Below are 13,220 nucleotides of genomic sequence, written 5' to 3'. Positions count from 1 at the left end.
TTAAACTTTGACGTTTAGGTTGCCTGAATGCAGTGTCAAGGCTCCATTTTCTGCGTCTCAAGTGTGTGACTGGCTTTTTGAGCAAGTGCGGGGCGTTATTAAAAATGGTTTAGTGCGCATCACACACACTCACACGCAAACACGCACAGCATCTCACAGCAGCCAGCCAATTATGGAGAAAGGATATTGCCAGGATCAGCACATAAAAGTGCATTCCACATAATAGAATAGAAAAAAAAATATGTAATTATGTGGTGATATGGTGGAAAAAACAAATGTAAAAGACAGAAACAAAATGTGTATGAAAAATTCCATCCATGGTGCTGATGAGAATATTTTAACCACTTGTAACCTCAGTGCGAAACTGCGAAGTATGTAGTAATGATTTCATATGTCTTAACGAGGAATGACCTTTAATTATCCAGGCTACTGCGCTTTCCCACAAATCTTTGGTATCCATGTGGCTGATATGCTAATATGATCACATTCATTTATCCTTTAGCTCGAGCAACAGCATCTATTTTTTTGCATTTGCATGCAAAGATGACAACAAAAAAAATGTGCTTGTAAGACTGAGGAACCTGAATTAGTCCCAAGATGTACATTTTCTTGCAGCAGGAAGAATCAGACACTAGGAACATCCATTCATCCATTTTCTCAGCCGCTTGCTCCTCACAAGGGCTGTGGGGGTGCTGGAGCCTATCCCAGCTGGCTTCGGTCAGTAGGCGGGGTACACTCCGAACTGGTTGCCGGCCAATCCAGGACATTAGGAACACATCAATCCAATATCAATTATATTAAACCCAAAGTTGGGACTGATATTGATTGTGGCCAAAGGTAAAACCTGGGTTGGTTTTTGAGCATAAATCCATCCTCTTGTCTAGGACCAGCTGTGAGCCATTTTCGGCGACGATGACTTTGGGGCTAACTCTGTTGCTGGTACGGAGTGAGTCACCAATAACAGTTGTATATACAATAAAGTTGTACATTGCCGAGATGGCCTTTATTGACTGTACATGCTTAACAGCTCCATTTAATGCTTAAATCCCAAAATAAAAAAAACAAAATAAAATTGAGTAAAATTTGCTTTGCCGTGTCACCTATTGAAAATATCACAAGTCATCACAAGTCAAAATGGCGGTCAAAACTGTGAAAGGAAGCTCTCCACTCATTGAAAAACATTGGACTTTGGATTATTGTGATTTGATTTGTGAGGATTATTTTGACTTCAAAATGTGATGAAATGTCTACTTTTTTATTGGACATCATGAGATTGTGCATCTAAGTTTTGCCTAATGATGTTTGTTTGTAATTGCATTGAAACAAATGTGCACTAGTAAAGTTATACAGCCCTCTTGGGCAAGCATTAGCAAATGAATTATCTCAAAGCAGAACAAACAAGATGCCTGTTGCCTTTAAATTACACAGACCAACGGCTTTCAATTCTAGCCTCCCGTTCGTCTCATTTACATTCATGGCAGCGGGTTATTTCATTTCCGCGTGGCACATGACGCACGCGCACAAAAAAAAAAAAAAAAAAAAAAACTGAACGCGTGACACTGATGGTGGTGTGACTCCATAAGGGAAGGCGTCTTAATTACGCTATTGGTCTTTTTAATTAAAAAGTGTCACGTGAATAACAACAGGTGTGCGCCTGTGCAGCTCCCTGTGAAGGAGATTAAGGCTGACAACTGCATTCTAAAACCCTGTATGGTTACAGTTGCATGTAAAGAAAAGGAAAACATTTGTGCGAAACCATTTGATTTGTTTAAAAACAGACAGCTATTTCGTAGAAAATGAGTTAAAATTATGTACCCTGTGCGTATACAGTAAAATCTTGAATCATGTGGATTCAAACAACGACAAAATAGTACAGACTGCAGACGTTCAGTGTCTAGACTTTCCTTTAGGGCAATATGACTTTGGTTGAGGATGTGACCTTCCTGTGGTGCAACATCTGCTGGGAAACTGCAACTCAGATGTGAAACTTTGTGTTGATTAATGACAAAAAACAACAAATACATTTTATTAGCAAATTTTAGGGGGTGGGGGTGGGGGGGGCGATGTTGCTAAATTAATACATCGAAAAATGACTCTTGATTTTGTAAATCTCCGGTGGGCCGAATTAAGTCAAGAAAAGAGCGGACTGTATGTGTCCCTATAAAGCCATATACTTACTACCCAGTTGTTCTGTACAAACACAATTGTAAAACTAATATTTATTATGTAAAGTTGCCTTTGCTGTACACATAACCAGCACTTCAATTGTGGTACAGTATGTCTTCATTCTACAGTAAAACAAAAACAAAAAAAACAAATAAAACCTCCAACCTCCGATTATCATGAATGCAGCACAATGTGAAGAAAGTCACGTGACTTCCGCCTCCACGTGACAGGGTGGTGAGAGCAAGAACGTAATCATGGCTGCAGCTCCGCAGTGAGTTTATATAAATATATTTGTCACAACATTACCGAATGTTATCATTTATTAAACCTTGAATCGTGCATGTGAATATGTTTTAATGATTTAAAATGTTTTATTGCGGTGCCACGTTGATACCGCATCATCTCGCTTCTAGAGGCGTTTGTTGTTAGATAGATTCGCTGTCAAAACCGTATGGGACATATCACTTGAGAGTTTAGACAAAGTTCAGAGTAGACATTTCAAATATGTAACGATTGGAACTGTTTAATGTATAATTCGCACAATTAGTAATTTAAAAACATAATGTCCAATAAATAAATAAAGGGCACCCATCGGGTTTGTCAGTGTATATTGCTTTCTTTTGAATTGTAGAGGTTAAAATCCCCTTTATTAATTTTAGAATTTTTAAAATCTTTTCTAGATTAAATTTGGTTTTCCATTATTGTTATTATTATTATTATTATTATTAGTATTATTGTTATTGTTGTTATGAAAATATCAACTTTTTAATATCCCCATATATGTGTAAATCCCATATTAAAATCTTCATACTCAGTATATTTAATAATAATAATAATAATAATAATAATAATATGGGAGTGTTCTCAATGTTGCTGCACACCAACCCCCATTTCCTCTTCTTTCTCTTTCTTTTTCTTTCTTTTTTTCTTTTTCCTTTTCTTTTCTTTTCTTTTCTTCTTTTTTTTTTTTTTAAATAAGCTTCATGGTCTTGTGACTTTTCTTGCACCATCCCAAGTTATGCAATCGAAATGGGAATGAAACTTTGCCCTTTAGAATTAAAGCTGAGGCAGCATGTCCGAATCCTTTGGACTGATAGTTCAACTACGTACAAATCCTTTGGACAGGCAGTTGAGGTGAGGTGTGTTACATTACATTGTAGTTTGTTATTGTGTTGAGCATACACTCGGGAAATGGCAAATCCTCCACATGACGCCATAAAGAAATGAAGGCTGCTAGCAGTCATATATAGAATCAATTAGAAACTCACACCATCATACTATCTGGTTCATACATTTTCTTTGCTAGCAACAGACAGTGCCACAAATTCAAAACATGCATGCATCCATCCACTCTCTGTACCGTGGTGCACACCATGATCTGGTCCCCAGCCAATCACGCCGCACATGAGTAGTTCTCAGAAAACATGGTCCAGGAATGTGATAAGTGAGGGTTTTTATTCCATTCATAGAAAATATACAAGGTAACACTGATTTTTTTTTCCCTTTCCCCGGCCTCAGGGGAGGCCACTGTGTTGCCAGGACGTGTAGATAATCCTTCAGATACGACATAATAAGATTTGAAGTGGTGTGTGGAGTCAACCCGACTGCGCAAAGATTAAGGCAGTACTTTGACAAGCTTGTAACACGGCGGGTCAGATAGAAAGTCTCTTTGCTGATAAGACACAGTCTATCTGATCCCGCACGCTGGACTGTACTCAAGGTCGATCCATAAACCTCGTAAACACGGTTATTAGAGCCTGAGTATACGGTGCCAAGGCCCTCTCGAAATTGCTGGGTTTCTTCGTTGTTGTTATTCTTGGGCTAAAATAAATCACAATTTTCAGGACCTTTCTGTAATTTTCACGGGTCCTTCAGAAACTCGTTGAAGAATTTCCTCAAATAGTTTCAAGCTCGAAAAAGCTGTTATGTTGGAAACAAATTGCTAAAAAAATAGTTTGTTTTTTTTCTTTCAAATCTGATCGTAGCACCCCTTAACATGTTCCCTCTTATTTTGCTTTCAGACCGGTTTTCTGGCTGGGTAATGACACCCTCCGAGTGTCCGCCGAGCTTTTCGCGGAGAACCGCCGGCGTCTGTGCAGCGGGCTGAGGGCCGTAGAGTGTGTGGAGTCCTGCTCGATTGTGATGCTGCAGGGCGGCGAGCAGCAGCAGAGGCACTGCACCGACACGGACCTCCTTTTCAGGCAGGTCGGTGGTTGATTTGTGGAGTCGCTCGTACAAGTCGTTCCTGTACTCCAAAGACCAAGATTCATTACGAATAGAGCATGTGCAGAACACAAAACAATGCCACGTTCAACGGAGGTATTCCGAATGCGTTTATATGAGCAATCTCTTATTCGAGTTATTCGGGTTTTTGCACGGAAACATGCTCATTATCTAGTTTCAGTTGATTTATTTTTTTAATTTCCTGACTTCAATAATTAACTCATGATTATTTGCACCTTTTATATCTGTTCTTAATGTAAAGTAAAATAAAATGTACAGTAATTTTTTTTCCCAGTTTTTCACAAAAGTGGAAAAACATGCTAACCTAATACAAATATTGTTGTATCTTTTAGTTAATTGATACAGTGATTTCGTAGTAATTCATACTTATTTATTTACTTAAAAATATGTACTGTACTTAAAAAATAATTAAAAAAAAGTGTGAGATGTTGATTTGTGTTGGTCATTTTTCTGCCAGTAGATGGCATAAGCATTTAATGTTGGATATTGATGACAGCACAGTGCAAGAGGCAGACCTTAATCGAGCATTAAAAACAAATTAGTGGCTTTAAAGGAACTTTAAATTAGCTCGATATTAATGCATAAACACGAATGTAGGAAGTGGGTCATTTGTTTCCGTCCTGTATGCTTTCTTACCACAGGAGTCTTTCTTCCATTGGGCTTTTGGGGTGACTGAGGCTGACTGCTATGGGGCCATTGAAGTGGACTCGGGGAAATCCTTCCTGTTTGTTCCGAAACTGCCTGCAAGCTACGCCACTTGGATGGGAGAGTGAGTCTTTGTGTTTTCTGGGAGCTGGAGTAACATAAACATTGTGCACGTTTTCTTAAAAGTTGTCTTTTGTGACGACAGGATCTATTCCAAAGACCACTTCAGGAAGAAGTATGCTGTTGATGAGGTGCACTATACCGCTGATGTAAGCCTACCTCCTTTACCAGGGTTACCTTGGATATCTGAAGTCTTAAAAGGCTTTGAGCCATGAATCTGAAAGCGAGCATTAATTGGCATTAGAATGTCTTAAATCAAATGTTATCTTTGCTAAATTTACACTATGACCTTCTTGCTGCTGTTAAGAACGGAGCTTTTCTTGCAGCTTCCCTGAGGCGTGTGATTCCCGCCTGGGGGGAGAGGCGGGTGCGGGGGGGTGTTCCACATCAATCTGCCGCCACTTCTTGTACGAAAGTCGCAGTGGGGGCCTTCAAAACACTCAAATGCCAGAATAACGGCTTTCACCCGCCTTAAGTGTTGGCCAGCAGGGACTCACACTATAAGCACAATACAAAACCACAATGTCAATATTGTGACCTTCTTAAGTGCTGCTTGCATAGGTTTTATTTATTTATTTATTTTTTATTTTATTTTATTTATTTTTTTTAAAGTCTACCCAAGCGAGATGCTTACCAATTGGGGCGCATGTAAAAAATGAATAAAGTGGAAAAAAAAAATATTTAAACAAAACTTTACAGAATATAATTCAATTTATTATTAGTGGCGTTGACACCCTCCCTCACTCTTACCAACTCCACTTTTTTCTTTTTTTTTTTAAACTAGGCTTGCAGCCATGTCAAATGTCATTTTTAGTGTATGCTGTGCGCTCATGAAAAATGGATTGCGGTCCGCAAATGGCCCCCAGTCGTTTGAATACCACTGCACTAAGGTGTAAAAACACATTTTTAAAACCTCCAAAATGTTTTGTTGATCGTGATTTTTTTCCCTTTTATTTATTTATTTATTTATTTTATTTAATTTTTTTATTATTATTAGTATTATTATTTTTGCCTTGGGTGATGGGGAAAGTGCTCAGTGCTTCATTAGTTCCAGCAGATGGCAGTCTCGTGTACACATTTTATTAGCAAATTGACAAGCTAGCCCACAAAAATAACAATTTGTCAAAAATGCTTAGTCTGCTTGGAATGGTCACTTGTTACAAGTTACAACACAAGAATTTTGAAACTCTAAGAATGTATTCCTGTAACTTTATTATTATTATTATTATTTTCGTTGGGACAAAAAAAAATGCCTTTTGGGGAACTTTTTGTGCAACAATCTGAAATGTGGGCAAAAGTTTATTCAGATTAGGGTAAAATGGTATAACTTGATTATTCCTCAGTATATCCCCTCAGCACTTTTCATTTCATCTGCCACTCCAAGGATGCAGTAAATCCGTCTCTTATATAAAGCTGAAATTTTATTATAATTTTACATAGATAGTTTGAAATAATATTTAGGAAGAATCAGTTCCCCCCCAATTTAAATGAAATGGGGAAACCCCAATGGTCATGATAATTTTGTTTGTAGTGGCACTTGACAGATGTCATTTCATGCATTTGTTCACCTGTGGAGTCAAATGACTCGTCATCGCCATACAGACCGGCTCTTCTGTATTGTGGTGTGAAACGAGACGACCTTCATCGGTACTAATGCGTGTAAAATTGACGCTATGTGATAGTTGGAACACTCCCCAGGCGGTCACGTGCATGTCAGGAAAATGTCACCTGACGTTTTGGGCCGCTGGATGAGCAATAAAGTCATTTGAGGTTCCGTGTCACATTGGTGCCGCGGAGCCACGGCGACACCTGGCAGCAAGAGTGTCACTCTGCAATGTGTGTGTCTTTGTGTGTGTGCGTGGGCACAGATGCTCATATTTGTCCATTTCTTTTTCGTTGTTGTTGACTTGCAGGTTGCTGAAGTCCTGAGCAACCTGAAACCAGCCGTCGTCCTCACACTGGTTGGTGTGCTGCGTTTTTGTTTTTCTTCCGACACGAGCTTCATTTAAAAAGAGGAAAAAAAGGGAGAAGTTAAAATGGATGCCAGCCACCTGTCAATGTGGCAGCACTTGTGTAATTCTGACAAATTAAGTTATTATATTGCATTAATATATGGCATTTATACTGTAAATATATTGTGAAGTACAACAATATAAATGTTTGTAATTTAAAAAGTAAGAGGTCTGAATATAAGTATTTTAATTTTAAGGTTTATGCAACACTGAATAGTGTTGTATAGCTACTACGTAAACGAAACATTACTTAAAGTAATGATTACATTTTTTTAATATTTTTAGATGAAAACTTGAAAAAAATACTTTTAGTATCACAATTTGAAGTCATTTTAAGAGACTAAAGATGAGATTTTACAAGAAAAAACAAAACATAGGAAAAGGTACAATAGTGAGAATGGAAGTCCATCCATCCATTTTCTTGACCGCTTATTCCTCACAAGGATCATGGGGGGTGCTGGAGCCTATCCCAGCCGGCTATGGGCAGTAGGCGGGGGACACCCTGGACTGGTTGCCAGCCAATCACAGACGAACAACCATCCACACTCACAAGCAAGAATTAAAGTCAAATTATACAAGTTAAAAATCCTTATGTACAAAGAAGTACAATTGTAATTTTAAGAGGATGCAGATACAATTTAACAAGTTTTTTTTGTTTTTGTTTTAATATTGCCGAAAAAAAAGAAGTCCAAATATTCGAGTATAGTTAACTACACTTTTTTTTTTTTTAAGAAGAAATAAATTAACGGTACTTTTATGAGGATAATGCTAGAATTCTACAGGAATAAAACAAATTATGACAAGTAAGGAATATAAATTGTGTGAATGTTGAAATATTAAGTAGTTTTTATTTTTGTCATACTATGCTAATATATCAGAGTATATTATTCAACTACACTACACTGTATTTTTCCATCACTGACTGATAGAAATAATGTTCTACTTCCCAGTGGTAATGTTTATGATGATATTCAGTATAATATAAACATTTTTATATTTCTATCATTTGTACAGCTAATTAGTAAGCAATTATATGGTTGTGTATTGGAAAAAGAAAAAGCTTTTAATGTTGTTGACTCAAGGAAACTCAGACATAATTGATAAAAGTCCAAGATGGTAATCGATTTCAACTATGGATAGGTGTATAATATAGATGCATTTAACATTTAATGTCATTTGTTTGTGTGTTCGTGTCTGCGTGTGCGCGTGTCTTTATTGCAGCGAGGACAGAACACAGACAGCGGGAGCGTCAGCCGTGAAGCCTCGTTTGAAGGAATTAGCCAGTAGGTTTCCTTTAATTACACTTTGCTTTATGGGTTCTCATGCATAGTGATAATTTAGTTTAATTTATAAACAACGTTGTCCTCGCTGCACTTATTTATTTATTTTTTTAAATACTCCCCACCTTCTGACTCCCCCACCTCCTTTTCTCCACCTGGCGCGGATCAACGGCGGCTGACTTTTGCGGTGTGGAAGTCTTATGTTGTCTAACAGCTGATTTTGTTTTTCTTTATTCTTTTAATTCAGGTTCAAAGTGAACAACACATTGTTGCACCCAGTCATTGTGGAATGGTAAGACGTCACATGCATGAGCTTCAGCTACAACAAAATAAATGCTTAATGTACAAATCCTTATGTACATGTTCATATGTATATGTGTGGTACATTTATGAACGTTTATTAGCCTTACGCCTCTTTAGCATCTGAGCATATCCATGCTAACCAGCAAATGCTTGCTAATGCTTAGTTTTGTTAGCATTTAGCATACACGATAATTAGTCTGCGTTATTTGCTTCTGACACGATTAGTTTGGCTTCTTTATCTTCTAACCATGTTTTTCTCAATTAAATTTATCCTAGCGCTAAGCTCTGTTAGCGTTTATCACATAAACTCATTAGCCTGACTTCTTAAGCTCTGACTATGTCTTAGTGAATTGGCAAATGCACATTAATTGATTTGACTTCATTAAGCTCCTGATACTTTTTGTCAATTAACAAATGGCTGCTCATGTTAAGTTTTTGGGTGTTAAAGATGTAAATTCAAAGATGTGAAGTTACAGAGAAGTTTTATTAGTGATGTATATGTTTTAGCTTTACTTCATTCACTCCTGACCCTTTGTAAAGCAACAAATGCATGCTCATGCTAGTTTTTATTTTTTGTGTGTGTGTTTTTTTAATGCTTTAGCATGCACGTTCATTATTTGGATCCCCCCCCCCCCCCCCCCCCCCCCCCCCCGCTTCAGACCACGTCTTTTTTTTCTTTGTTTAAATACTAGGGTTTTTCTTTTTCTTTTGCTTTTCTTTTTTTTTAAGCCTTTTAGTATGTAGCTTCATTCTTGCTTCGTTAACATCTATTGAACTTTAACTAAAGCATGTTTTGCACTTTACCTTTGTACGGTATTTCACACATTGGTTTATGACACTTAGAAACTAAAAAATAATTCTGTATTTCTACTTTGTTCTAAAAGATCAGTTGAAATCGATGACCTGCTTCTACAAAGTCATGCAAATCTTCATGAAGCAGTTTTGTTTACTCCACCCGACACCCGCAGGCAGGGTAGACGTTAATGGCCTACGTGCACGTCTGCTTGTTCCCTTCATTAGACTTTGCAGCCGTCTGATAAATGGACATTTTTGGCCAAAATGAGGCGGAATGCTCTTGAGTCACACCTCCTGTTGAGAGAAGCAGCGTTTCAACCGCATTGCAAAACAACAAACCCAACCACCGTTTGTTACATGGCTCTTGCCCTTTCACTTGCTGCTTTCCACTGGGTTTTTTTGTTTGTTTTTCCTACTAAGTCTGGCGGTGGAATTAATTTTCCTACATGTGTTGAAAAGAAGGTAACCACTGTAAAAGATAAAATACAACAAAACCACCATTCCTCAGGATGAATCTTTTGTTCATTTGTTCACTTTTGATGCTCATTGAGCCTCAGTCTTGTGAGATCTTAGGCCACATGCCAAAATTGCGCAACAATAACATGCATGCGTAAGCATTCTATTTAGGAACAAGAGCCACAAATAGATGAAGATTTTATTGATACCATAGCAGGAAAGAAGGTGCAAAAACGGAGTGGAGAAAAAAACTTTTCCGGAATGAATTGTTTAATGCTCGTGTATGTTTAGCAATTTACATGAAGTTGACTTGATGCAACTCCAAGTTGAACAATGCGAGTTCACCTTGTCAGTTTTATCAGAGCTTGGCAGAAGTGGCAGTTTTTAGCTGTGCAACAAAAGAAAGAAAAGAACAAAATTTCTCTATGACATTTGAAGAGAATGTCTCGGGTATGTTGTTCCCCCAGGATGCTTATTAGCAGAGCTCATCATTGCACAGTTTCACGGTGGTGACTTCTTTGAGGCCTGAAACTCATTTGTTAATATGTGCATAGGTCCATTCCTTGTCTCTGTCTGTTCCTGCAGCCGCCTGATTAAGACGGACATGGAGCTTGAGGTCCTGAGGTACACCAACAGGGTGTCCAGTGAAGCCCATAAGATCGTAAGTAGTAGCATCTTTAGCGCATACATGATTCATTATCATTTAGCATATTACTCACACTTTTTGACTTTATAGATCATGAAGAGTGTGAAACCTGGACAGAAAGAGTATGAAATGGAAAGGTAAAGTTTTTATTTTGTCTTTTTAATTATTTTGTTGTTAGGAGTAGGTCTGTGGGTATCTAACATCTAACAACCACCACAATCATGGTATATTGTGAAATGATGACAGATGTTAGTAATCGAAAGTCGCTGGTTTTTACATGAGTTGGTTTCTTATAGTAGATTGTCATTTTAGTAAATTGGCCAGTAACATTGTCAGTTGATTAGTAAAAGTAGGAGTATATTACTAATTTATTCGGTCAAATAGCAAGCTAGCTACCAAGCTAGCTTCACTGAGTGAATGCTTGCGAATGTAGTCAGTTTGCTTGCGTTACTCAGCAGTGGATATGTTTAAAGTAGGTTAGGTAATTAATAGTAAACTAGCAAGCTAGTTAAACTTTCTATCAGTGAGTGAATAGTTATAGTAAGTTAGTTATTCAAATTGTACATCAAATGAAATAATGTGCTAGCCAGCAAGCTGGGAACTTTTTTTTTCTCAGGCAAATAAATAGGTGATAGGTTACTAATTTACTTCCTCTAACTTGGCTAACTAAAGAGGCTGTCAAATAGTTTATTTAGTTCGTCATCCAGTCAGATAGGTAGTGTGGTTAACTACTTAATTGGCCAGCAAAATAAGTAAATATCAGGGTACTTACTGTTAGCCAATTATTAATATTTTTAGAACTCAGCTAGCCACATGCACACCATAGTCATGCTAATGAATGTTCATTGTTGTTATATATTTATGATCTATCATGTATCTGCTTTCTTTTCAGCCTGTTCCAGCACTACTGCTACACCAAAGGAGGAATGCGGCACACCTCGTACACGTGCATCTGCGGAACGTGAGTAGGCCTGACTGGCAATATTAAAACAATAATCAAATGGTTCACGCTTGTGCTTGAAAACTTCATTAGTGGCGTGGTTATGCATGAACAGTTGCTAATCACACGTAGGTCTTCTGTGTATCCAAGGCCGCGCGTAATGAGTTTTTCTTTGGGATTACTGCTTATTAGCTCAGTTTTGTGTTTACATACAAAGCTTTTGTCTTGATTAACAACCTGAGCCACGTCCAAACTTTGTAGTGAAATAATGTCGTCAGAGGTTATGAAGTCGACAATTTTGACACTGATTGACAAAAACCTCATTAGTTCCCTTCACTGACTTTGCGTCCCAAAGTCTAAACCTAAACTTTCCATTGCTAATTAACGTTGGAGCCATTAAAGCCCAATTCTGCTGATTTGGAATTTGAGCCATGTTTTTGTGAAAATACTTCAGTTACAAATTATTAAAGAAAGTTTGGATGTCATAATATAAACAGTGATTTACTTTTTTTTTTTTTTTTTTTTTTTTTTAAACCATTAGCTAACTTGTGAGCAGAATACTTGAAATACATAACTTTACAAAAGCCAAGTTCTGTACCTCTTACCTTGTCAATAAGAACTTTTATTTCTAAGACAATTTTGGTGTTTTTACATTTATAATGTATTGTGATGTTTGACTGTGTGACCCACAGGGGCAACAATGCTTCTGTTCTGCACTATGGTCACGCCGGGGCTCCCAACGACAAAACCATCGTGGACGGCGACATGTGGTAAGTGCTCACAATTGTTATTTTTATAACTACCTGTGCCGCTCTTTAAGTATTTCATGTTGACAATTGGACACTGGAAGGGAAACTAGTTTTAAATTCCAAACAAACTGAAAGACATTTTGTTCTGATGTCCCCTCCTCCAGTTTGTTCGACATGGGCGGCGAATACTACTGCTACTCGTCAGACATCACATGCTCCTTCCCGGCCAATGGCAAGTTCACTGCTGACCAGAGGGCCATCTACGAGGCAGTACTAAAATCTTCCATAACGGTCATGGCCGCCATCAGACCAGGTGATACTTCTACTAAGACTAAGAGTGGTGTCACTGGCTACACGAGTAAATGTTACTTTGTAGGTGTGAAGTGGACCGACATGCACCGTTTGGCTGACCGGGTTCACCTGGAGGAGCTGGTGAAAGTGGGCATTCTTAAGGGCAGCGTGGAAGACATGATGAAAGTCCACCTCGGCGCCGTTTTTATGCCCCACGGTCTGGGACACCTGCTGGGCATCGACGTGCACGACGTGGGCGGTTATCCCGAGGTGAGAGAGCGGCGCAGTCCTCTGTAAGTTGCCGAGAAGTCGCTGGATCGTGCAGCTAACGTGGGTGTCCCGCAGGGCGTGGAGCGCATCAACGAGCCCGGGCTAAAGAGTCTGCGGATGGGCCGCCTGGTCCGGGAGCGCATGGTGCTCACCGTGGAGCCTGGCATCTACTTCATCAACCACCTGCTGGATCAGGCCCTGAAAGACCCCGCGCAGAGCTGCTTCATCAACAACCAAGTGCTCGGTCGCTTCAGAGGCTTTGGCGGGGTCAGTCTATCCTGCATTGATTACCTCTCAAACATG

At 38.6% G+C, this 13,220-nt stretch overlaps 1 protein-coding gene across 1 annotated transcript in view; it reads left to right on the top strand.

Annotated features, from left to right (window-relative positions):
• Positions 1–2,321: 2,321 nt before the first annotated feature.
• The window catches only part of pepd (peptidase D), an 11,811-nt gene continuing 912 nt past the window's right edge, over positions 2,322–13,220 (top strand). The window contains exons 1-14 of the mRNA XM_077519648.1: positions 2,322–2,437; positions 4,188–4,371; positions 5,052–5,179; positions 5,261–5,324; positions 7,089–7,136; positions 8,409–8,470; positions 8,715–8,759; positions 10,607–10,682; positions 10,758–10,804; positions 11,560–11,628; positions 12,300–12,377; positions 12,521–12,669; positions 12,733–12,917; positions 12,993–13,184. Coding sequence (XP_077375774.1) covers positions 2,421–2,437; positions 4,188–4,371; positions 5,052–5,179; positions 5,261–5,324; positions 7,089–7,136; positions 8,409–8,470; positions 8,715–8,759; positions 10,607–10,682; positions 10,758–10,804; positions 11,560–11,628; positions 12,300–12,377; positions 12,521–12,669; positions 12,733–12,917; positions 12,993–13,184 — 1,344 coding nt within the window. The 5' untranslated portion in view covers positions 2,322–2,420. The remainder of the gene's footprint in view (positions 2,438–4,187; positions 4,372–5,051; positions 5,180–5,260; positions 5,325–7,088; positions 7,137–8,408; positions 8,471–8,714; positions 8,760–10,606; positions 10,683–10,757; positions 10,805–11,559; positions 11,629–12,299; positions 12,378–12,520; positions 12,670–12,732; positions 12,918–12,992; positions 13,185–13,220) is intronic.

This window comes from Festucalex cinctus, chromosome 4, assembly GCF_051991245.1.
Source record: "Festucalex cinctus isolate MCC-2025b chromosome 4, RoL_Fcin_1.0, whole genome shotgun sequence".
Classification (NCBI taxonomy): Eukaryota; Metazoa; Chordata; class Actinopteri; order Syngnathiformes; family Syngnathidae; genus Festucalex; species Festucalex cinctus.
The sequence above is the reverse complement of the archived record's forward strand: the minus strand, read 5'-3'. Positions and strand labels throughout refer to the sequence as shown.